The sequence below is a fragment of the Halichoerus grypus genome, chromosome 3 (genome assembly GCF_964656455.1).
Source record: "Halichoerus grypus chromosome 3, mHalGry1.hap1.1, whole genome shotgun sequence".
In the NCBI taxonomy this organism is placed as follows: Eukaryota; Metazoa; Chordata; class Mammalia; order Carnivora; family Phocidae; genus Halichoerus; species Halichoerus grypus.
The window spans coordinates 2,049,121-2,074,888 of record NC_135714.1 but is presented as its reverse complement, the minus strand read 5'-3'; the positions used below and the strand labels follow the sequence as shown (position 1 = coordinate 2,074,888).

The following is a 25,768-nucleotide window of genomic DNA, read 5'->3' as shown; positions in this document are numbered from 1 at the left end:
ATCACGACATATGTATGTACTGGGCCTATTGGACAGCTGCGGAGGAAAATGACATATCTACAGTGCACCACCCTGTGGAAAAAGAACCTCAAAGAGGTGTTTATACTCAACATCTCAAAAGAAACGTGCATGAAGTAGAACTGGAAGTCTAATCAATCAATAACCATTGTCACAACCACACTTACTGAGCACTTACTTTGTACACCAAGCTATACACAATCCTCAGGGCAGTCCAGCAGCCCAGTAGGGTGGATTCTAGAATTACGTCTATTTTCAAAAACAGGGACCTGATGCTCACGAAGGCCAAGTCCCTTGACTGAGTCCACGTGGCTAGTACCACAAGACTGAACCAGTGCACATCGGATTATATTTCTGTGAATCTAGGATATGTTTTATTTTCTAACTACTGTGCTCACAGGGCTGAAGAAATTACATAACACATATTAACAGTTTCTGTACAACAGTACCGTATCCAGCCCAAGATTTCCAATATTATTTTGACAGATGGAAAAGTATACATCAATCAGTACACATTCTGAGAAGTTACTACTTGTTTTTGAATTTTAACTTAGAACATACCTTTCCAGCCATTTCCACTGTAGAAATCGAGAAAAGTATGGGCTTTCTTGGTATTCTCCAAATGGTTCTCCACTTAAATAGTTATGGATAATTCTAGAAAAAGATTTTACGTAATTATATACGTTTGTTGCATTACAATATGAAAACAACTATGTTTCAGCACATTCATCAACACTGGGTATGGGAAGTCAATCATTTTACACAATTAAATATATTAAAATTTGCAATTATAGAATTCCACACTTGTTTCTAATGTTATCAGTAAAAATATGAAGGCAAGAATTCAAAAGAAACGAAATTGCTTACCCCCCAGTGTATTCGAGGGGTGTGCGTGCTGTGTGTGTGTGCATCCAAGCACGTGTGTTTCAGGAGGGATTGTAGACATTTGGTGTGTAAGATTAGAATGAGTATCTAAACGGTAATAGTCATATTGTAGAAAATGTTAATATGTGACACAACCTTTTTTTAACATTGAAACTAAAACACCCGATGAACTATTTTATGCTATCTATTTCCAGAAGAAATTTTATGCAATTAGCCACGCTTCTGAAGTTTTATTTAGAATTTTATAAAATGTATACAATTTTACTTTATTACAGAACTAATAAAATTCTTATTCGTAGAGTAGATGAGGGACAGAATGCAGTCAATTTTTAAAACAGCTCATTAGTCAATAAGCATCTAAGAAGTAGACTGCAAGCACTGTGCTGGACGTTGGAGCGGACGTCCAATGAGGCCTACACTGAAGAACCTACCAGCTCGGCCAGGGAGATGGGTAAGTTAGGGCACCGTTAGAGAAGAGTGTGCCATGCCTGGCGTGCCCAGAACACCTCCCCCAGGAGAGGATATATTAGGGACACTTGGGTGAAGTTGGTGTCCGAGTTGAAGTAGAAGTCATCCAGATGAAGGAAGAAGGAAAGCGTCTCCCAAGCATGGACAAAAACCCAAATGGGAAAAGGTCATAGTTTCCATGGGGAATTGCTAGTAGACCAGTAACTCAAGAGGCTTCGGGAACAATTCTAGCATTTTCACTGATTGTAAGAATTCTGAGCAAGCCACTTGATTTCACTTTATTTTGTAAAAGGAAGTTATTCACAAGTTCTCGGACTAACTAATATTATAGCACAGCGATTCTCAAAATGTGTTCTGAGGATCCCTATGGATTCTGAGACCCTTTCAGGGGGGGTGTTTAACAATGAAACTATATTTGTAATAACACTAAGACATCATGTGCCTTTTAAAAACTAAAAACCTCATTTTCACAGAGGGGTTTTCCAGAAGCACAAGACATGTGACATCATTGCTCTGATGGCAAGTGGAATGTTTATGTCTTCTTCTTTTTAAAAATGTAAGCCACATACACAAAAGCTGTTTGGGTCCTCAATCATTTTTAAGAGTGTAATAGACATTGGAAGATGTCCAGACATCAGAGGGTCTGACACGGCTGCTACATATAATCTGAGACCTGAGCACTGTTCTGGAGGCTGGCTCCCTAGACCACCTCCTCCTGTCCTAGTGGAGCGAGAGGGAGCGCCTGCTGCCTGCCTCTAGGAACACCTTTCCCTACTAAGCACGTGGGCAGCCCAACTCCAAACCTTTGTGGACCAGGGCAAGGATTCTGATACTGTCGACTTAGTTAAATCATCTTTGTAGAGGTGTTTACGTATTTCCATGAGAAGAACCACACACTATCAACTTATTCTAATATAATTGTATATTTCAGTCTGTATAAATTAATATGCTGATGACTACAATCAACTTACCAGTGCTTCTCAATTTCACTTCCTAATACTCCTTACCTCAAAAACAACAGACTCTGCCCCACTGCTCCAATCTGAGAAATAAACCTACTGCACACACCTTTTTTTAAAGATTTTATTTATTTATTTATTTGGGGGGGGGACAAGAAGACTCAGCACTGAGAACAGAACCCAATGCGGGGTTTGATCCCAAGACTGAGATCCTGACCTGAACGGAAACCAAGAGTAGGATGCTTAACCAACTGAGCCACCCAGGCGCCCCCCGCTCCCACCGCACACATTTTTTTTAAAGTTATGATATTCAAAACTGTGTATCAGTTCCACATTGGTTTTTAATATATCCATCCTGGGGCTCCCCACCAACCATCACACCATGCTTGCCTCTCACTACAGCTTCTTACAGAAAACAGCGGGGAGCCTAAAGGAAACATTTATTTTTTTTTTAAGATTTTATTTATTTATTTGAGCGATAGCGCGAGAGAGAGCATAAGAGGGGAGAGAGTCAGAGGGAGAAGCAGACTCCCCGCCGAGCTGGGAGCCCGATGCAGGATTTGATCCCGGGACTCCGGGATCATGACCTGAGCTGAAGGCAGATGCCCAACTGACTGAGCCACCCAGGCGCCCCTAAAGGAAACATTTATGTTCATTATGCAGCATCAGTACTCTGGAATCCAAAATGAGAAGGAAGGCTTTTGGGGCAATGAAGGTTGCAGCAATACAGAAAGGAGCCAGAATAGTGGGGAATTCTGAAAGTCCTCATTTCTGCACCGCATCGTGCTGAGGTCCCCCGTTACCCAGTGCCTGGCCCAGCGGCTGGCAAACGACAGGCACTTAGTAAGAATGTAAAGAATAAACCGCCACCAGTCAAGTGAACTAATCCAGACAGAGGACTGAGTACTAAAACTTATTTAAATATGAGAGACTTTTAAGTCGGTATCTCGGAGCGGATACGCAGAGAAGGAGGCAGACCTGTGGCCAGTCTGATACGGTCCTGTACACCACCGCATTCGTCAACAGCAGGACGGAATTGGGAAAGTGCCTCATCAGAGGGTTAAAAATACGAACAAATTTAGTGAAGAGATGTATCAATGAAGAACCCTAAGGCTGGAATGGGGGAACACATGATAACCATAGAAAAAGGAAAGAGGCCTAGAGGTAAAAAGAGAAATCAGGAAACCAGCTGGCAAGTGCTAGGGAAGTGAAATGCTGTCTCCCCTAGAAAGCTGGTTCCCAGTGACAAAGCACAGGAAGCCGTGGTGCGAATACGCAGCGTGGACCCACAGGCGTGAAAGGACCCTTCTCCCCCGCGGCCCGGACCAGCCCTGCTAAGCAGTGTGACTTTCCCCGCACAACCTCAGGGGCATGCAGAGATGGGTCTTTGCTCCTCACCATGTGTACTTTTCTCCGGAGGTCAAAGTGAAGGTGTGGCTATTCCCTGGCACATGGGTGCTTGGTTTTTGGAAGGGATAGTCATGATGATGTATGCTATGGACTGAATGTGTGTCCCCCCAAAACTCCTATGTTGAAACCTAATCCCCGAGGTGACGGTTTTTGGAGGGTGGAGCCTCCCTGAACGGATTTGGTTTCGTGCTCTTATGAAAGAGACCCCAGAGAGCTCCCTGGCCCTTCCTGCCACGTGAGGCCACAGAACTCTGAAGAGGGGCCTCACCAGAGCCGGACGACGCTGGCGCCGTGACCATGGGCTTCCAGCCTGCAGAGCCATGGGAGACAGATGCCTCCCAGTCTGTGGCATCTGTTACAGCAGCCAGACAGACAGAGACACTGTGCTTCTGGGAGTGACCTTGAGAAGGCCAATGACACGTGGCCTGCCTTGCCCCCTTGAAACTGCTCCTGAAGGAGGTCCTGCTCTGCTGTCTGCGAGTGTGTCACCACAAGGGACGGTCTCCAGCCTGGGGCTGTCCCCTTCTTTGTCTCCAGGCTGTGGAGTGCTGCAGTGGAGCCTTCCATCCTGCTTTTGTCCCTAGGGTGTCCTCCACGGGGGCTGGGCCAGACCCTCCGCCCACGGTGGCGTCACTGAGGCTCTGCCCTACCGCCGTCATCCTCAGGAAACACGGATGGGGCAGCGTTACTGCACGCTGCGTAGGAAAGAGGCAGCCGCCGGCTGGAGGCACAGTCACGCGGAAACGACTGAGCACAGGGCCGGCCCGGCTGCCAGCACCCTGTCTCAGAGCACAGGGGACATACCCGCCACTCCACAGGTGCTGATCTGCACACCAGTGAGCCACACACTTACCGCAGAAACAAAACGTAGTTCTTTGGTAATTCTAAATCACAAAGGGATACTTTGGGCGGCACAGAGTGACCGACCAGCCCAAAACCTTGTTCTTCCAGTTGCCGGTGCTCACCGTTGTAAGCAGGAGAGGGGCTGAGCCGAGGTGCCGGTGACAGACAGGTCTACACCCACACTGTGGATGTGCCCATCACACCGATGTCACCGCTAGGGGATGCCACCACTAGGGCCTAATGGGATCTAGCGCTCTTCTGTGTGTCTACAAGTTAACATAAAAATCTGAGAAAGGAAAAACACAACATCTGAAGTGACTACTTAGGAATTAATTCTCAGATTTTTTTCTAGTAGTTTCTGCAAAATGAAAATGGAACCAAACGTGATCAGTTTTAAAAGTGGGATCTTCACAAAAGTTGCATGCAAACCAGGCTGATGACTGCCCTTCTTGGAGAATGCACCCGTGTGAGGGAGCTGGCTGCTCTGTCCTCAGGCAGAGGGGCCTGGGGCAGGTTACCAAACCTCTCTGGCCTCCAGTAAGGGTAACAGTCGTGCCCACTTCATGGGTTACTAGGAGTAATGCATTCATAAGCGTTTATCACTGTTGTTCATGTGAGGACTCCCATGTGAACACTTGGGAAGTGACAGAAAGGGCACCTGGGAACAAGGACCAGGGAGTGGGAGCCGCGAGGACCCTCTCCCTGGCCCTCCTGGGGTGAAGCAGCAGCAATCCTCGACCAGCCCCTCCCCCTGCGGGTCTCTGTGCTCCCTGGCCTCCTCCTCAGCCTGCAGGGAAGGGTCTCTGAGAAGACTCTTCTTGTGGCCCCAGGCTAGGAGAGGCACCCTCAACGCTCGCTCCCTGGCAATTTATTCAGCACCTGTGGTAGGCTGAATAATGAATGACCCAATCCCTGGAACCTGTGACTGTCACCCTCCATGGCAACAGGGACTTTGCAGATGACTGAGTTAAGGGGACTGAGATGGCAAAATGATCCTGGATTATCTGGGTGGGCCCTAAATGCCATCACACGTGTCGTTGTATGAGGGAGGCTGAGGGAGATGTGCACATACAGAGTAAGAAAAGGTTTCCTAAAGACAGAAGCAGAGAGAAACTTGAGGATGCTGTACGGCTGGTTTTGAACATGGAGTAAGGGACCATGAACCAAGTAATGCATTCCTAGAAAACAAGAAAATGGATCCTCCCCTAGATTCTCAATGGAGCAAGGCCCTATGGACACCTTGATTTCTGCCCAGCGATACCACTTTCAGACTTCTGACCTCCAGAACTGAAAAAAAAAATAGATGCGTGTGGTTTTAGGCCATCAAGTTTGTGGCAATTTGTTATGGCTGCAATAGGAAACTAATACAGCTCCCTAGAAGTAAAGAACCAACTCATTCCTGCTTATCATTTTATTCCTGGAAACTAGATCAATGACAGCACAAATAGGTGCTTAATAACTATTTTCCCAAAAAATAACTAATAAGCCAAAGCTCTGGAATTCATATTTTCTTAAGTCACGTAGGAATGAAAACTCAAGTCAGCAGTGTTTTGTTTTGCTCTCTAACATAACCTCAACCCAAAGAAGCAAACTATTACTGTGACTTGAAATGCTTCCCCCAAACAGATATGTTGAGTCCTAACCCTGATCTTTGCGGATATAAATAGTTAAGATGCGGTCATACCAGAATAGGGTGGGCCCTGATTCAATGGGACTGGTGCCCTTATAAGAAGAGGAGAGAACATGAGGACAATGACAGCAGAGACTGAAATGCTGCAGCTCCAAGCCTAGAAACAGCAGGGATCGCTGGCCTCCACCAGAAACAAGCAGAGACGAGGGAGGATCCTGTCCTTGAGAGACCTTGACTTCAGACTCCCAGCTTCCAGAACTGTGAGAATAAACTTCTCTTGTTGTTTTTTTAAGATTTTATTTATTTATTTGAGAGCAAGAGAGAAAGAGAACAAGTCGCAGGGAAGAGAGGGGCAGAGGGAGAGGGAGAAGCAGGCTCCCCATTGAGCAGGGAGCCCAACACGGAGCTCGATCCCAGGACCCTGGGATCACGACCTGAGCCGGAGGCAGATGCTTCACCGACTGAGCCACCCAGGCATCCAGAGAATAAATTCCTGCTGTTTTATGCCACCTAAGTTTGTGGAACTTTGTGATGGCCGCCCCAAGAAACGGACGCAGCGCCTGACATAGAGCCAGCACTCAACCAGCCTCTGTTGAAGGGCTCTTAGGATAAACAACACGCGAATGCTGCATGACTGGACAGAGGACTCTGTGTTCTGGGCCAGATCAGTCCAGAAACCATTCTTTCTCCCTGTGTACATCAGGAGCCGGATTTAGTCAAAATGCTTTCACTTAGAATTTCCCTGTCTGTACTGCAAATACCTAGAGAAAAGATATTTTCAGCAAGTTCCTAGGGCTTTAAAAAAACAACATTTTATGGGAATCCTTACATCCCAGACACACGCATTTCAGAAGGCTGAGCGGAGGGGCCAGGGGCCTGCAAAACCATGCGCATACACTGGCTCTCCACGATGTGACCCATTTCAGGGTGTCCCTTCTGTCTGTATAATTATCACCCTTCATGTATCTCTTTCTAGTGAAAATGACCACTTTAATTTGGAATGTCCCGCAGTGAGAGCCCCTGTAAGCCTCCCATCTGGCGTCAGCCACACGTCTGTGCAGGGTGGCGCCGGCTGCTTACCTGGTGCATTCCTCAAAGTCGTCCTTGCTGGGGTTCTGCTTCAGTCTCAACCGACATTCTCTCAAAACACAGGAAGGTATTTCTGGTAAAGGGACTGCTGACTTTTGAATACAGCACAACCAAATGCATAACAATTAGTGATTTCATAATTTACCAATTGTAAACAGAACCTAATGCTTACTGTAAGAAAAAAGTACATCAAGTGTATGAAATAAATCAAAGTGCCACCTTCCCCCGCCACCCCGGTATCATTTCCCAGAGTTCAGTGTGTTGTCCACCTTTTCAGATCTTCTCCTAAGCAAAGCAAATCAGAGCGAAAAGCAAGGTCTTGGGGAGGTATCTGTACACCCGTATGCACAGCAGCATTATCCACAATATGCAAGAGGCCGGGGCAACCCAAGGGTCCGCTGACAGACGAATGGATAAACACTGTGGTCCATCCATGCCGGGGAATGTTACTCAGCTTCAAAGAGGAAGGACGTTCTGACACCTGCCGCAACACGGATGAACCTTGAGGACATTGTGCTCGGTGAGATGAGCCCGTCACAGAAGGACAAATACTGTATGATCCCACTCCTATGAGGTCCCCGAAATGGTCAGAATACTAAAGATGGAACGTGGAATGGTGGTTGCCTAGGGCCTGGGGGAGGGGAAAGTGGGAGCTGTGTTTAATGGGGACAGAGTTTCAGATTTGCAGGATAAAGAAAGTTCAGGAGATGGATGGTGGTACAGGCTGCCCGCCAATGTCAGCATGTGTAATGCTACCGAACTGTGCACTTAGAAATGGTTACGATGATCAATTTTATGTCTTTTTTGCCATAATTAAAAATATAAACACATACACATGCACACAAAGCCTCAGAAATAAACAATTTTTTCTCACACAAATGGGATAAAAATGCATATGTAGTTTTATAAATATGTGCCGCTACCTAGAGAGCTAATGTATTTTCTTGAAGACTGCATGGTTTTCCAGAGTATGTGCTTATCTGTCCTTCTTACACATTCTAGCTGCCCATTTTTTCCACTGCAGACACCACTGTCATGAACATCTTTGTACAACTGTGTTTTTATAAGACAGATTCCTGGAAGTAGGATTACTAGCTCAAAGGATACATGTCTCTTAAACATTGATATTTATTGCAAAGCTGACCTCCAAAAAGGCTCTACCACTTTACATTCTCACTAATATGTCCCTACGGGCCCACTTCCCATTCTCTTAACCCTCAACTAGAGAATTCTGGAGAAAGAAAACACATAACAAAACTACTGTCCAGATTTATTGAAAAAGATAACCAGATCATGTTCAATTATACATTTAATTTGTCATTAGACATGAGAATGCATTCTAAACTGATTTCTGACAGTGGTATAGCTGAGTTAACACAGCAAAACTGTGTTTTCTACAAATCAAAGAAACACTTTCATCAAAGTTGAACTAGTGATAGAAATATACAACAATATAGAAAACTCACATTTTAAAAAAATGAACAATATTGTTATAATTAATAATGATTAATAGGTGTCAATTAAAAGATCTAACAGAAGTGAGGCTTTTTCCTATCTATACTATGTCTGCCTTCGGCTCAGGTCATGATTTCAGGGTCCTGGGATCGAGCCTGTGTCAGGCTCCCTGCTCAGTGGGGAGTCTGCTTCTCCCTCTGCCCTCCCCACCCCCACCCCCTCGGCTTGTGCGCGCTCTCTCTCTCAAATAAATAAATAAAATACTTACTAAAAAATAAAAAAGAAGGAGAGATAAAGAGTTTCCCAGGCAAACAAAACTAAAGGAGCTCATCATCACTAAACCAAAGCTGCAAGAAATATTACAGGGGACTCCTTGAGTGAAAAGGAAAGACCAAAAATGACGGTATGAAGAGAGGTAATACAAAAGCAGTAAAAATGAATATTTCTGTAAAAAATAGTCAAGGAACTCACAAAATAAGAGGATGTAAAATATTACACCATATACCTAAAATGTGGGAAGGAAAGGAGTAAAGAATGGGTTCAAACTTAAACGACCATCAACTTAATATAGACTGCTATATGCAGAAGATGTTATGTATCGACCTAATGGTAACCACAAATCAAAAACCACTAATAAATACGCAAAAAATAAAGAGACATAAATTCAAATATATCACTAAGGAAAACCAGCAAATCATGAAAGAAAGACAAGAAAGGATCAGAGAAAATCTTCAGAAACAACCACAAAACAAGTAATAAAATGGTAATAAATACATATCTATCAATAACTACTCTGAACGTAAATGAACTAAATGCTCCAATCAAAAGACATAGGGAGTCAGAATGGATAAGAAAAGAAGCCCCATCTATATGCTGCCTACAAGGGACTCATTGTAGACCTAAAGACATCAGCAGATTGAAAGTGAGGGGATGGAGAAATATCTATCATGCAAATGCTTGTCAAAAGAAAGCCAGAGTAGCAATACTTACATCAGACAAAACAGACTTTATTTTTTTTTTTTAAAGATTTTATTTATTTATTTGACAGAGAGAGACACAGTGAGAGAGGGAATACAAGCAGGTGGAATGGGAGAGGGAGAAGCAGGCTTCCCGCAGAGCAGGGAGCCCGATGTGGGGCTCGATCCCAGGACCCTGGGATCATGACCTGAGCTGAAGGCAGACGCTTAATGACTGAGCCACCCAGGCGCCCCCAAAACAGACTTTAAAACAAAGACTATAATAAGAACAAAGAAGGACATTATATAATAAATAATAAAGGGGGCAATCCTACAAGAAGATATAACAATTGTAAATATTTATGCATCCAAGCTGGAAGCACCCAAATACATAAAACAGTTAATAACAAACATAAAGGATCTAATCAATAATAATACAATAATATTAGGGAAATTTAACTCCCCACTCACATCAATGGACACATCATCTAAACAGAAAATCAACAAGGAAACATTGGCTTTGAATGACACATTGGACCAGATGAATTTAACAGATATATTCAGAACATTCCATCCTCAAAGAGCAGAATACCCATTCTTTTCAAGTGCACATGGAACACTCTCCAGAATAGATCACATATTAGGCCACAAACCAAGCCTTAACAAACTTAAAAAGATCTAAGTCATACTGTGTATCTTTTCTGACACAACACTATGAAACTAGAAGTCAACCACAAGAAAAAATCTGGAAAGACCACAAATACAAGGAGGTTAAATACCATGCTGCTAAACAATGAATGGGTCAACCAGGAAATAAAAGATGAAATAAAAAAGCACATGGAAACAAACGCAAATGAAAACACAAGAGTTCAAAACCTTTGGGAAGCAGCAAAAGTAGCTATAAGAGGGAAGTTTATAGCAATACAGGCCTACTTCAAAAAGCAAGAAAAATCTCAAATAAATAATCTAACCTTACATCTAAGGGAGCTGGAAAAAGAACAACAACAACAAAAAAAACCTAAAACCAACAGGAAGAAGGAAATAATAAATATTAGAGCAGAAATAAATGATATAGAAACTAAAAAACCAATAGAACAGATCAATGAAACCACAGCTGGTTCTTTGAAAAAAATCAATAAAATTGATTAACCTCTTGGGGCACCTGGGTGGCTCAGTTGGTTAAGCAGCTGCCTTTGGCTCAGGTCATGATCCTTGGGTCCTGGGATCGAGCCCCACGTCTGGCTCCCTGCTCAGTGAAGAGCCTGCTTCTCCCTCTTCCTCTGCCTGCCACTCTGCCTACTTGTGCTCTCTCTCTCTCTCTGTCAAATATATAAATAAAATCTTAAAAAAAAAATTGATTAACCTCTTATTTGTATAAAGGATCCAAATAAATAAAATCACAAATGAGAGAGGATAAATACCAACAAACACCACAGAAGTACAAACAATTATAAGAGAATATTATGAAAAACTATGCCAACAAATTGGACAATGTAGAAGAAATGGATAAATTCCTAGAAACATATAAACTACCAAAACTGAAACAGGAAGAAACAGAAAATCTGAACACACCAATTACCAGCAAAGAAATTGAATCCATAATAATAACAATAATTTAAAAAAAAACTCCTAACAAAAGTCCAGGACCAGATGGTTTCACAGGTGAATTCTACCAAACATTTAAAGAAGAATTAACATCTATTCCTTTCAAACAATTCCAAAAAATGGAAAAGGAAGGAAAATTTCCAAATTCATTCTATGAGGCCAGCATTACCCTGATACCAAAACCAGATAAAGACACCACAAAAAAAGAGAACTACAAGCCAATATCTCTGATGAACACAAATGCAAAAATCTTCAACAAAATACTAGCAAACCAAACCCAAAAATACATTGAAAAAAAAAATCATTCACGATCATTCACAATCAAGTGGGCTTTATTCCTGGGTTGCAAAGGTAGTTCAATATTCACAAATCAATCAATATGATACATCACATCAACAAGAGAAAGGATAAAAACCATATGATCATTTCAACAGACACAGAAAAAGCATCTGACAAAGTACAACATCCATTCATGATAAAAAAAAAACCCTCAACAAAGTAGGTTTAAAGAGGACACACCTCAACATAATAAAGGCCATATATGAAAAACTCACAGCTAACATCATCCCCAATGGGGAAAAACAGAGCTCTTCCTCTGCAGTTAGGAACAAAACAGGGATGTCCACTCTCACCACTTTTATTCAACATAGTACTAGAAGTCCTGGCCACAGCAATCAGACAAGTAAAAGGAATAAAGGGCACCCAGATTGGTAAAGAAGTAAAACTTTCACTATTTGCAGATGACATGATGCTATATATAGAAAACCCTAAGGACTCCACCAAAAAACTACTAGAACTGATAAATGAATTCAGTAAGGTTGCAGTATACAAAATCGATGTATAGAAACCAATTGAATTTCTATACACTAATAATGAAAGAGCAGAAAGAAAAATTAAGAAAACAATCCCATTTATAATTATACCAAAAATAATAAAATACTTAGGAATAAGCTCAACCAAGGAAGTGAAAAGCCTGTACTCTGAAAATTTTAAAACACTGACGAAAGAAATGGAAGATGATGTAAACAGATGGAAAGATATTCCATGCTCATGGATTGGAAGAACAGATATTGTTAAAATGTCTAAACTACCGCAAGCAATCTACAGATTTAATGCATTCCCTATCAAAATATCAACAGCATTTTTCACAGAACTAGAAGAAATAATCTTAAAATTGATATGGAACCACAAAGACCCCAAATAGCCAAAGCAATCTTGAAAAAGAAAAACAAAGCTGGAAGTATCACAATTCCAGATTTCAAGATATAATACAAAGCTGAAGTAATCAAAACAGTATGGTACTGGCACAAAAACAGACACACAAATCAACAGAACAGAACAGAAAACCCACAATTATATTATAATCAATTAGTCTTGGACAAAGGAGGCAAGAATATGCAATGGGAAAACGGTCTCTTCGACAAATGGTGTTAGGAAAACTGGACCACTTTCTTACACCATACACAAAAATAAACTCAAAATGGATTAAAGACCTAAATGTGAGACCTGAAACCATAAAAATCCCAGAAGACAGCACAGGCAATAATTTTTCTGACATAGGCCATAGCAACTTTTTTCTAGATATGTCTCCTGAGGCAAGGGAAACAAGCAAAAATTAAGTCTTGGGATTACATCAAAATAAAAAGCTTCTGCACAGTGAAGGAAACAATCAACAAAACAAAAAGATAACCTACTGAATGGGAGAAGATATTTACAAATGACACATACAATAAAGACTTAGTATCCAACATATATAAAGAACTTCTAGGGCGCCTGGGTGGCTCAGTTGGTTAAGCGACTGCCTTCAGCTCAGGTCATGATCCTGGAGTCCCTGGATCGAGTCCCACATCGGGCTCCCTGCTCGGCAGGGAGTGTGCTTCTCCTCTGACCCTCCCCCCTCTCATGTGCTCTCATTCTCTCTCTCTCAAATAAATAAATAAAACCTTAAAAAAAAAAAAAAAGAACTTCTAAAACTCAACACCCAAGAGACAAATCATCTGATTAGAAATAGGCAGAAGACATGAACAGACATTTCTCCAAAGAAGACACACAGATGGCCAACACACACATGAAAAGATGCTCAACATCCCTCATCATCAGGGAAATGCAAATCAAAACCACAGTGAGATACCACCTCACACCTGTCAGATGGCTAAAACCAACAACACAAGAAAGAATAAGTGTTGGTGAGGATGTGGAGAAAAAGGAACCCTCATGCACTGTTGGTGGGAATGCAAACTGGTGTGGCCACTGTGGAAGACAGTATGGAGGTTCCTCAAAAAATTAAAAATAGAAATACCATACGATCCAATAATCACACTACTGGGTATTCACCCAAAGAATATGAGAACACTAATTCAAAGGGATACATGCACCCCTATGTTTATTGCAGCATTATTTACAGTAGCCAAACTATGGAAGCAGCCTGAGGGTCCATCGACTGATGAATGGATAAAGAAGAGGTGATATATATATACAATGGAATATTATTCAGCCATTAAAAGAATGAAATCTTGCCATTTGCAACAACATGGATGGATCTAGAGAGTATAATGCTAAACGAAATAAGTTAGTCAGAGAAAGACAAAGACCATATGATTTCACTCATACATGGAATTTAAGAAACAAAACAAATGAGCAAAGGGAAAAAAAGAGAGCAACAAAGCAAGAAACAGACCCTTAACTATGGAGAACAGACTAACCAGAGGGAGGTGGTGGGGGGATGGATGAAATAGGTGATGGGGATTAAGAAGGGCACTTGTTGTGATCGGCACTGGGTGATTAAAATTAAAACTTAAAAAAAAAAAACTCATGGGGAAAATTAAAACAATGTTTCATGTTTTGACTAATTATTGTGAATACAGTTATAAAATAATGTCAACGTCAAAATTATTTTTAAGGTAAGAAAGGTTTATTTCTATTGTCAAAAAGATAAAAAATATAAACCTATTCAGTGATTTCAGTTAAAAAAAATGGAATTAGGTACCTTCCCAATTACTGGGGGTGCCTACAAACTTGTGGATGCTGTAGCGGCTGTGCTGGAAAAGAATGATCTAGGAGCCATGGTACTGATGCTGGAGGCCAAGGCAAGCACAGGCTTTAGAGTCAAACCTACCTGGTCTGAAGCACGCCTCTGCCACCACTGGCTGTGCGCATCTTTGTGCTCACTTGCCAGTCCACTGGCCTCCCCCCTCCCCGCCCCCGCACTCTATCTTTTGCACCAGTGAGCTTTCCCTTCTTGATGGCCCTACCATCTTCAGTGAGCTGGGCTCAGAATCTGAACATTTTGGACTCATTCTCACTACACTATTCTCCAACCCCAGTCTCTCCATGTTTGAGTCCCAGCTCTCGCACTTAACAAGCTGTGTAACCTTTGGTGAGCCACTTAACCGCTCTGAGGTTCAGTCTTACCAATGTCCCCACCTCATAGGACTGTTGTATTACATGTACCGGCCTAGAGCGGTATTCACTAAGTGTTAGCGATCCTTGTGACTGTTCTCCTCCAACCCTACAACACAGGGGCCCCCCAGGGTTTAGGACTTCTAACAGCCTACAAAAGGGAAGTCATGTGAAGAGAAGCAGGTTACGGCTCTAATTTCAGGGACATACTAAACTTTAAGAATCTACTGAATGAAAAAGCATAAAACCTAAGACCCATTAAAGCTGTTAGGGAAAAAAATGTTATTTTCAGTCCAAGACAAATAAAATTCTCTAATGCTGTATTCTGTTTGAGGAAACATAGAAACTTTTAAATTCTTTGAATTAATTTTCTAAGAGATTTGTTAATTTCCTCACCCACTCAAAAGAAAATGCATAAGAGGAATATTTATAAGAAATTAAAGATTTTAACATACTTGCTATATGTTATCCAACTAAGTAAGAAGGGCTATGTCCTCTAATTATTTAAGTAAGCATTAATAAATCTTTGCACCTAAGGAAGAAAACACACCTCGGCACCGAAGAACATGTCTAAGATTTGCAGTCCACAGTTTCTCCGGTCCTCATCCGCGGCCACTTCATATTCCGCCTGACGGTAGAGAGGAGAACAAAGAAAAATAGTAGTGGAGCTTCTTCACTGACTTCACAGTGTTTCGAATTCTCTGACATCCAGAACTGGCTGGGTACCCTGAGGACCACAGAGCAGCTCTAACTGATTTGATATTGATCAAGCATCTGCAGCACTTCTTTGGGAAAACTAATGGCAATGAAGGGGAAAAAGTTTTCTTTGAGGGGTGAATAATGCAGTAGCACAACACGTCCCACAGGGCTCTGTCTGTCATATTACACTTTCAGCCCTTCAATGTGCCCAAATAAAATAGAATCAAATAAACAGCTTGCATTGCTCTAGGCAACAGCATTTTAGAAATGTCCAAGAGGCACGTGGCAAACCTGAGTGCAGAGCTCCCAGAGAAGTCAGAGTTGGCGACACCAAAGCAGGAGACGTCCCTACGCAGGTGTCAGGCGGGGGACAGTAAGAGAGGATACTACCACGTAGGCCAGAAACCAGAGGAAGGGTCAAGGCAGAACTTGATCAATTATCTAAACCTCTACAAAGGATAAGCAAGGAAGAAACTGAAAAGAGAGAAAACCTGAGGAGAGATCCTAAAAGCCTGGCTAAGAGTATTTCAAGCAGAGGTACTCCACAATGTCAACAGACTTGGAGACTCAGCACGAGGAGGCCTCAGTGAAGCCACTGGATCCTGCCGGTCGGGGCCTGAGAAGAGCAGCGAAGCTAACAGCCAGATGGGCTTGGAGAGATTGGTGAGGAAACCAAGACTGAAGGAAGTTCATGTACTGAACACGTAAAGTCCTTGTGGGCAGGAGTCGGACCTCGTACTTGATTCTGCCTCCTCCGTGGGCCCAGCACAAGAGCCATGGCTGACAGCTGACGACCAGTCGGAGCCGGCTCCGTGTTCTGTGTTCCAAGGCACTGTATTCACCTGGACTAGTAACTAGAGCCTGCTGACTTAGAGAACCTTCCGGCTTACGTTCTGGATGCTGGATGGCATGCAATCAACGGAAAAGAAAGCACTGGGATTTTGTGATGGTCTTTCTTTCCACGTGCCAACCTGGCAGGAACAATGTCCAGTAGTTGTTCAAATACTAATCTAGTCATTGCTGTGCTGGTATTTGTAGGTGTGATTAAAGTCTTTACCAGTTGACTTTAAGTAAAGGAGATTATTTTAGAGAATCTGGGTGGGTCTGATTCAATCAGTTGAAAGGCATTAAAACCACAGCTGAGGCTTCCGGAAGGAATTCTGCCTGAGGACAGCAGCTTCACTCCATGTTTGGAGGATTCCCTCCTGTCCTATAGATTTAAGACTCTCCTAACCAGACCTCACGATTGTGTAAGCCAATTCCTTGCAACAAACCTCTTAATAAATCTCTCCTATTGGTTGTTTCTCTCACTGAACACTAATTGCCAAAGATGCCATTAATTCAGTCAACAAACACTAAGCAGAAAAGAGCAAACAATCATGCCAGGTGCCATGAGGGAAATAGATAAGATGCAGTCTCTCCACTCCCAGAGCTCCAAGAACCTGCAATCATATACCACAAGGACAGTCCAAGCAGCGAGGACTGTGCAAATGGCATAATTAGGTGTTACTTATTAACCCACACAGCTGCCGTCAAAAACAAAACAAAACACAGAACAGAACCTGTCACTGAAGTCAACTGGCAGTCACCTAACAAGTAATAGGTCTCGTGTCACTATGAGAAGATCCAAACCTGAATGAACGTTAACAATGCAGTTTAGCCATTTTGAAATAAAGAACTGTAGGTCCCTCAACTTTTAAAATAGAGCAGCTTGGCAAATACAACCCAATACACTAAGCCACATCTATATTCTACTCCTGGAACTGACAACGCCTGCCCCACTACACCAGAGTTCCAGCTTAAAAAAAAAAAAAAAAAAAAATTACCTCCTTTCAAAGCCTTGTCTTATTCTAGTAAAGGCACCAGGAAGGAAAGGGCTGGGGAGCTCCACGGAGGATAGGCAAGAGCCTCAAATGTTTTTCTGAAAGAATACAGGCATACCTCGTTTTATTGCGCTCTGCTTTCTTGCACTTCGCAGACAAAGCATTTCTTTACAAATTGAAGGTCTGTAACAACACTGTGGCCAACAAGTCTATTGGCGCCCTTTTTCCAACAGCATTTGCTTATGTCATGTCTCTGTGTCATAATTTGGAAATTCTCCCAATATTTCAAACCTTTTCATTACTATTACGTTCGTTTTGGTGATGTGTGATCAGTGATTTTTGATGTTACTTGTAACTGTTTTGGGGCTACCTGAACCACACTATATAACGCAGTGAACTTAAATAATAAATATTCTGTGTGTTCTGACTGCTCCACTGACCAGCCTTTCCCTTCTTTCCCTCTCCTCGGGCCTCCCAATTCATCAAGACACAATATTGAAATTAGGCCAATTAATAACCCTATGATGGCCTCTAGGGGCACCTGGGTGGCTCAGTCAGTTAAGCGTCTGCCTTCGGCTCAGGTCGTGATCCCAGGGTCCTGGGATCGAGCCCCACGTCAGGCTCCCTGCTCAGCTCAGAGTCTGCTTCTTCCTCTGCCCGTCCCCCCCCATCATGCTCACGCCCTCTCACTCTCTCCCTCTCTCATAAATAAAATCTTTTTAAAAAAAAAAAACCTATAGGGGCGCCTGGGTGGCTCAGTCGTTAAGCGTCTGCCTTCGGCTCAGGTCATGATCCCGGGGTCCTGGGGTCGAGCCCCGCATCGGGCTCCCTGCTCAGCGGAGAGTCTGTTTCTCCCTCCCCCACCCCCTCTGCTTGTGTTCCCTCTCTCACTGTGACTCTCTCTGTCAATAAATAAAAAATCTTTAAAAAAAAAAAAAAAAAAACCTATAATGGGGACGCCTGGGTGGCTCAGTTGGTTAAGTAACTGCCTTCGGCTCAGGTCATGATCCTGGAGTCCCGGGATCGAGTCCCACATCGGGCTCCCTGCTCGGCAGGGAGTCTGCTTCTCCCTCTGACCCTCCCCCCTCTCATGCTCTCTCTCTCTCAAATAAATAAATAAATAAATAAATAAAATAAAAAATAAACCTATAATGACATCTAAGTGTTCAAGTGAAAGGAAGAGTCAATCAATGTTGCAAACTTCTATCTTATCTTATTTTAAGAAACTGCCACAGACACCCCAACCTTCAGCAAACCCTACCCTGACCAGCCAGCAACCAACCAGCCACCAACATCCAGGCAGGACCCCCACCAGCAAAAAAGATGATGCCTCACTGAAAGGTCAGAGTATGGTCAGCATTTTCCAGCGACAGAGTATTTTTTAATTAAGGAGGGAACATTGTTGTTTTTTTTTTAGATTACTGTTATTGTACGGTTAATAGATTACAGTATAGTGTAGACATAAGTTTTATATGCAATGGGACACAAAAAAACTCATTTGACTTGATTCATTGCAACGTTCGCTTCATTGCCAGGTCTAGACCCGGACCCAAGGTACCTCTGAGTGTGCCCGCACTGACCATTTGTTGGAAGGAGGATCATCTGCTTCCGGACTCCAGCTGACCGCAGGTAACTGAAACCACGGAAAGCAAGACCGCAGATAAGGGGAAATATTATATAGGGATTTCCATACCAAGGTAGCATGACACCAAGAAACTAGTTTATCCGCTCTTACCATTATTGCCAAGGTCTACTTAACTTAGAGAGACCTAAGTTTTTAGATCTAGTCTGTTAATTTTCAAAAGCACAAGACTAGGTAGTTCAACACTGAGATAAATTGCTTACCACTGCATCCAGGAATTCAATGCATCCTTTTAGATTATGTTGTGTATCACAGAATTCCCTGAAGAGAAGTCTTCCTATTGGTTGCTTGTCACAAAGACTGCTATAATCCTTTTCTGGGTGAAGAAAGGGGATAAGAAATAAACCAATATGATTGTTACAATTCAGAAAGTGCTTTCTGAACTGCTGTTTTCACCTGATAAAGTAAAAGTCAAAAATAGTATTTATGGGTTTTTTTTTTTTAAACTACTTGATTGTTTACTAATGTAGACTGGGTCATCAGGAATATTTATAATATCTGGATAGAGCCAAAGGAGCTGGAAGAATTGATAAATAAAGGTGTGTGAAGCATACCTGGAAATGTCCCTGCTCCCCTCCTCCAAAAGGAATTATGCAGGGGAGAGGTATTCCTGGGGAACTGAGCAGTCAAGATCACAGCAAAGGAAGAGAGGGGCAAAAAAGAGATCTGGCTCCGTCCTTCCACAGGCCTAACCCCCATGTGTTTGGCACAAACTGCACGTATGTGAAATACACCACAGGCATGTACTCAAGCACCTTTTTTAAAACTCTTTTCCATTTTGCTATCTTTCTACACTTTTACAAGTTACAAACATTACATATGCTTAATTATTTTTAAACTGCTCTTGGGGTTTTTTTTTCTCTTCAGTGGGGTAGTATGTTATATACCTTAACCTTACCACACACACTGGTATTGTTTTGAGAACAAGGCACTAATATTTAGTCAAAATATCAAGAGGGATATAAAACAAAAATGTCATGTTCAAAATAGGTTAACTTAAACATCAGCAAGAAAATCAGTTGCTCTTTCAGCAGTGGCTCTGAACCTGAAATGAACATTATATCAAAGTACTCCTAAAGTGGCTCTAAAGCTGAAGAATTAAATAAAATTCATGAAAAGTAAGAAGCCATAACAAATTCCTCAATTAAAGGGTTTATTCATGCCAAGTAGTTCTAAGAATCTAAACAGCCCTACTTTAGGTGGCTGAATTTGCAAATGGAAAAGTACAGGCAAGGAGAGAAATATTTTGGTTGCCAGTACACAATCGCTTGTTTCAACAAACATAGTTTTGCAAAATTTCTACCACCTACTTTGTCCAATTTTATTACCACATTTTATTTTTGGGATACTATATTTAAAAAACAAAAGACACAGGCAGTCAAAAAGTGACATTTTTACAATACTGCGAGTTTTTAACACTTTCCTCCCAAATTCAAGGGTTCAGGAATGTTCCTAGTTTCCAGCTAAGGATTGCAAATGGAGCATACAGGTCTGCCTACTTTTTCTCTGAGATTCCTACGGAAATGACCAAAAATTCAAACAAAAACCAAAGCCACAACAAAAAGAATGAAACCCAACATGGAAAATGAATACAGGGCACCCACAGGAGTCCAAAATTTGAGGATTACCTAGAAGAGAAAAAGCCGCTGGGTTGGACTGTTAAATAACCCTCAGCTTAGAGCCTACAGAAGAGCTGGACTTTCTAAGGGAGCCCCGCCCACACGCCTAGAGCCCAGCGGGGGTGGGGGGGTGTCCAAGTCCTGATCAGAATGACTGGCTAAGGGCCTAAGATTTAGAGGCCCCACTAAGTGCTAAACATAACCAATGACGGCTGACCCACATCCAGAGGCATCCCGGTGACATTCCCAACAGTAAGGAGAAAGGAGGAAACCTCTGAGAAAGAGCAAAACATTCGCTACAACACATAAAGCATCAGAGATGCGGTATTAACAAAGCCAGAAACTAGTACACCAGTGTTTTCAAAGTTCAGGGGTCAAGGGAGGCGGAAATATTCAATTCTGTAACTATCAAACAAGAAGTCAAAAAAGGGACATTTTCCAAAATTTAAAAACTCAGAAACTTTACCTTCCATTCACCCTATATAAAAAAAAAAAAAAAAAAAAGGAAGAAGAAGAATTACTTGAGGAGTTATAGTAATAAAATAAGAGAATTTTAAAAAAGAATATAGAGGGGGTGCCTGGGTGGCTCAGTTGTTGGGCGTCTGCCTTCGGCTCAGGTCATGATCCCAGGGTCCTGGAATCGAGCCCCGCATCGGGCTCCCTGCTCGACAGGAAGCCTGCTTCTCCCTCTTCCACTCCCCCTGCTTGTGTTCCCTCTCTTGCTGTGTCTCTCTCTGTCAAATTAAAAAAAAAAAAAGAAAGAAAGAAAGAAAATAGAAACCAAAATGGACAAACAGTGGGTATAATCTAGAAGAAGCAAAGAAATATAGAAAAATAAATAACCCTATCAAGATATCCTTGGCAAAGTGTGATCAGTGCAGAATAGTTTCCCTTTATTGGCTCCAACCACACTTGCTCGCTTCCAGATCACATGGAATATAATTATAATATGTACTACTGTACCATATTTTAACTCTTAAAATAGTCTGTGGACCAAGAGACATAGAAGGTAAGTGACTGACCCAACAAATAGTTCAGAGTGGCTGAAAAAGGGGACTCAGGGAAGCAAAATGTAGAGGCAAACGAAGCTTTACAAAACTTCAGGGGAAAAAAAAAGACTGGGATCATATTTTCCACAAGCCTTGATATCATACCAAGGAACTCTCTCTACCTTAGAAGGAACAGAGCATAATAACTAGTGATGACGCTTCTTCACCTGTCACAGTGTGTCAGGTACTATTTTGAGTCCTTTCTGTGTATTATTTCACTGACTCTTCACAATAGTAGGTTTAGCATCTTAAGGAAAGCAGAGACCTTTTGGGAAGTGCTCACTCCTGAGGGCCACCTAGAACCCGGGGCAGTGAGGGGAAGTGGGGCCGTAGAGGTTGGGGCCAGGGGACCAGCCGGCAGGAAGAGCAGCTGGACCAGAACAAAGGCGGCACAGTGGGAACGAAGAGGCCAATTCTCTGGTGACAAAAGAATTTCAGAAGGCAACTCATTCAAATTCTGTCAAGTCTCCCGCTTAACAGTGAAGAAATTACGACAGGAACCACAGGAGCCCTATTCTCAAGGAACCCATCCTCTACTGAGGGGACAATGAGGAAGCTGATGGGGTAAACAGGTGGAAGGCAGTGCCCCTCATGGAGATGAGAACCTGTGAGCAGAACAGCCCCAGACTCGGGCTCGTACTGTGGGCAACAAGATCTGTATTGTGTAGGCAGCACTGGGGAAATCAAGATCATTCGCTGGTAGAAAACAGAAGGAGGGGCCGCTTGGGCCCCATGAGCAGAGGAAGGGGCTGCAAAGCAGATAGCCAGAGTTACATATGTGGGGTAGGAGACCCCTTTGAGACACCTAGGGTTGCAGAATTGCTCCACAGCCTGGGAGAGCTGGGGAGGACGCCATGGCAGGGGGTCAGGAGGGAACAGCCTGACCAGGGAGAAAACAGTGTACTCCAAATTAACCTGGCTTATTTGGCAAAGCCAAATGTCTGAAGTTTAAGTTTATTTGGGGTGTGTTGGGGGGTAGCTGTGGATATATTTCAGTTTGTTTTGCATTTTATATTTATATCATCCTCAGATACTAAAAAATACTTGCTTGTTAGAGATGGATTCCATTCAAGCTTTCCAGATTTATTTCTGGATTACCCTTAATTTTATCCAGAACTCTTAGCTGCTAGATCTGAGTCCTTACTTGTAAAGGAAGCTACAAGTCTGAATTTAGGCGCAAGCAGGAAGAACATAAGATTATTCACACATTTTAAGTCTATATCCTAAAGCTCAGATACTATGTAAATTTCTATCATAACTATAAAATTTCTTGAGTAAATGATCACATGATGTAAGCCACATTTTCTAAAAGATCTTTAAAAACATAAACACACGGTAAGAGCCCCTTGGGTTTTTCCAGAAGGAAGCAGAGCAAAATCAAAGAGCATGAGGAGGTCTGAGACAAGACCAGCACCTCACACTCCTCTGGAAAATGAGACCGCGGCCCTGCGCCCACAGCGCCAGATCAGTGAAGGAAATGAAGGGTCTCAGCACACCACTGGGCTGAGAAGGCCCGATCAATGGCAGTTTGGTCTGGGGACAGGACGGTCCTGCAGTGTGATGGGAAACAATGGGGACATTCAGACTGGACAGCATTGATACGGGCACCTCATGGGAAAGCCTCTCATTTTACCCAGGCCAGTTTTTTTAGATTGGCTCAGGTACAATAGCAAAAATGATGTGTGGTTCAAAAAGACCTTAATTCTAAAATCTTCCACTTATATTTGGGTGATGGGAACATAGGTGATGATTTACTCAGTAAAGTCCTTTAATTATTTCAAAATATTTCATCACACATACAATCTCCTCCATCCTACAGCAATTTAAAATTTTCACCCTGGGGGCACCTGGGTGGCTCAGTCGTTAAGCGTCTGCCTTTGGCTGAGGTCATGATCCCAGGGTCCTGGGATCGAGCCCCGCATCGGGCTCCCTGCTCAGTGGGAAGCCTGCTTCTCCCTCTCCCACTCCCCCTGCTTGTGTTCCCTCTCTAGCTGTGTCTCCCTCTGTCAAATGAATAAATAAAAAATCTTTAAAAAAAAAAATTTTTTTTTCACCCCGATGACATTAACAGAATCTTAGAGCAAATGACAGCAACATCACAGAACCTATATGAAGTAATATACAGGGAATTAAAAAAAAAAAATGTTTCTCTAAATCAAACTTTAAAAATCTGACATTGAAATAATCACAAAAACTTTAAACCTATTACTTTTTACCTTATCTGGCTCACAATTCTATTAATGATTTCACTTTTCCGTGCATTAGATTTTCACATATTACTAAAATTAAATACCATATACCACAGAAATACGTCACAAATACATCTCAGAAACAGCAGACAGCTTCCTTCTGTCTTCCCCTCAGAGGCCCTGGTCCTGCAGGAACCAGAAGATCCAGCTTCTTCTTTTGACCCCTCAGAGACTACACAGTGAACCATCTACTGTTCCAGCCCTGAGTGAGCAGAAAGGGGGAAGAGAGAGAGGCCACACCACACAGGGAATTCAGGCCACAGGGAGGGAAGAGCCTGACCACAGTGGACAGGGAGAACCAGCACAGAAGCCCTCTGGGGCTGGAACACTCAGTGCACCAGAGTCCAAGTCCACTCCTGAGAGGCACTCTCCTGATGGGCCGTGTTGGAAAGGGAACCAGCTAATCAAGAGACTGGTGTTTCTAAATGCACCAAATTCTGAGGCAAGGATGCGCCATTTATCAGAAGCTCTCTCTCTTATTTTCAAAGTGATCCTCCTTTAGAAAGGACACTAACTCAAAGTTTTATAGCTCATGGATTCTCCAGCATCCACAAATTTAGAACAACCAAAGGATAAAAATTAGAAAACCCAAAATATGCTTACTACCACACTAAATCAAAATAAAGAACTGCATACCAAGTAGAGGGTATCTGAGTGGAAACATTCTTTTATTCAGTGAGGAAGTCTGCTTGTACATCTGCCCTGAAGCAACTCTAGCTAAGGTCACCAATTTATTCATTCATTTAACAAAACTGTGGCTGAGCACTGTTCTAGAGATGGAAACAAAGACCCTGAGCTTGGGGGCAAACCTTTCTTCAACATGCCCACCTGCCTGGAGCCATCCTCGTCCTCAGTTGTCTTGACCCCTCTGCTCTCCAGACTGCACACAGACCCATCTGGCTGCTCCTCCTTGGTCTGTTTCGCCTGAGCCATACCAGGATGTCAGGATGTGAGGGCCCTTTCCCCGTCCTCCTGTCTCTAGGGAGAGCTTATATACTCCCAGTCGTGTGACTCCTAAATGCCAGGGACACACAGATATCTCCCAGATTGCACCTACAGCCCAGAATCTTTTTTTTTTTTTTAAAGATTTTATTTTTTTATTTATTTGACAGAGAGACACAGCGAGAGAGGGAACACAAGCAGGGGGAGTGGGAGAGGGAGAAGCAGGCTTCCCGCGGAGCAGGGAGCCCGATGCGGGGCTCGATCCCAGGACCCTGGGGTCATGACCTGAGCCGAAGGCAGACGCTCAACGACGGAGCCACCCGGGCGCCCCTCAGCCCAGACTCTTCTGATCTTAAACATGAATGTACAGATTCCATCCAACACAGCTCCTCACACCGTGAACCTGATCTCAGTGGAAGGATCAGACCTGGAAGTCATCCTTAGCACCCCCACCCTTCCTACTTTCACACATAAATCAACCAGATTCCACTTCTTAAAGATCTCACATAGTCATTCGGTTCCATGGCCTCCAGCTGACACTGAATTTCCATCACTCTTGCCCGCACAAAAGCCAACAATCCTTTGGCCTCCCCCCTCCCCTTCTCCACACTCTCAATCACAGTCCTCACACTGAAGCCCGAGATGCCCTTCAGAAATGTGCATCCACTTAGGTCATCCCTCTGCTGAAAATCTGACAGCGTCAACTCTCAGCTAAGACAAATGCCCTTACCAGGACCACGAGCCCCACCTCCCTCCTTTCCTCTCATCCAGTGCCACTGTCCTTCTTCGTCTCCGCTCCAGGAACACTGGCCTTTTTCATGTCCCAGGAAATTGCCATGCTCCGTCCCCCTTTGGGGTCCTGTACTTACCCAACAGTCTGTACCTTTTCCTTCAAAGGGCTTACTGCAGTTTGTAATTACGTGCATTTCTGCGATTCTTTATTTTATAACTATCTCTGCCAAGAGGGCGGAGGTCACATCTGTTTCTTAGCCACTGAATTGGTAGTGCCATACCCAGTGCTGGGTACA

The 25,768-nt window shown here is 42.9% G+C and overlaps 1 protein-coding gene across 5 annotated transcripts in view; it reads right to left on the bottom strand.

Annotated features, from left to right (window-relative positions):
* Positions 1 to 25,768, bottom strand: part of GRK4 (G protein-coupled receptor kinase 4) — a 92,549-nt gene that overhangs the window by 40,159 nt on the left and 26,622 nt on the right. For 2 of the 5 annotated variants that reach the window (XM_078068322.1, XM_078068323.1), the window contains 5 exons: positions 19,085 to 19,197; positions 18,820 to 18,872; positions 15,268 to 15,345; positions 7,294 to 7,394; positions 580 to 672 (listed from right to left, as the gene is read on the bottom strand). In XM_078068322.1, the coding sequence (XP_077924448.1) occupies positions 580 to 672; positions 7,294 to 7,394; positions 15,268 to 15,345; positions 18,820 to 18,822 (275 nt within the window). In that variant the 5' untranslated portion in view covers positions 18,823 to 18,872; positions 19,085 to 19,197. Of the gene's footprint in view, positions 1 to 579; positions 673 to 7,293; positions 7,395 to 15,267; positions 15,346 to 18,819; positions 18,873 to 19,084; positions 19,198 to 25,768 lie in introns of those variants that run through there. The other 3 variants (XM_078068324.1, XM_078068325.1, XM_036085663.2) reach the window with 3 other exon arrangements.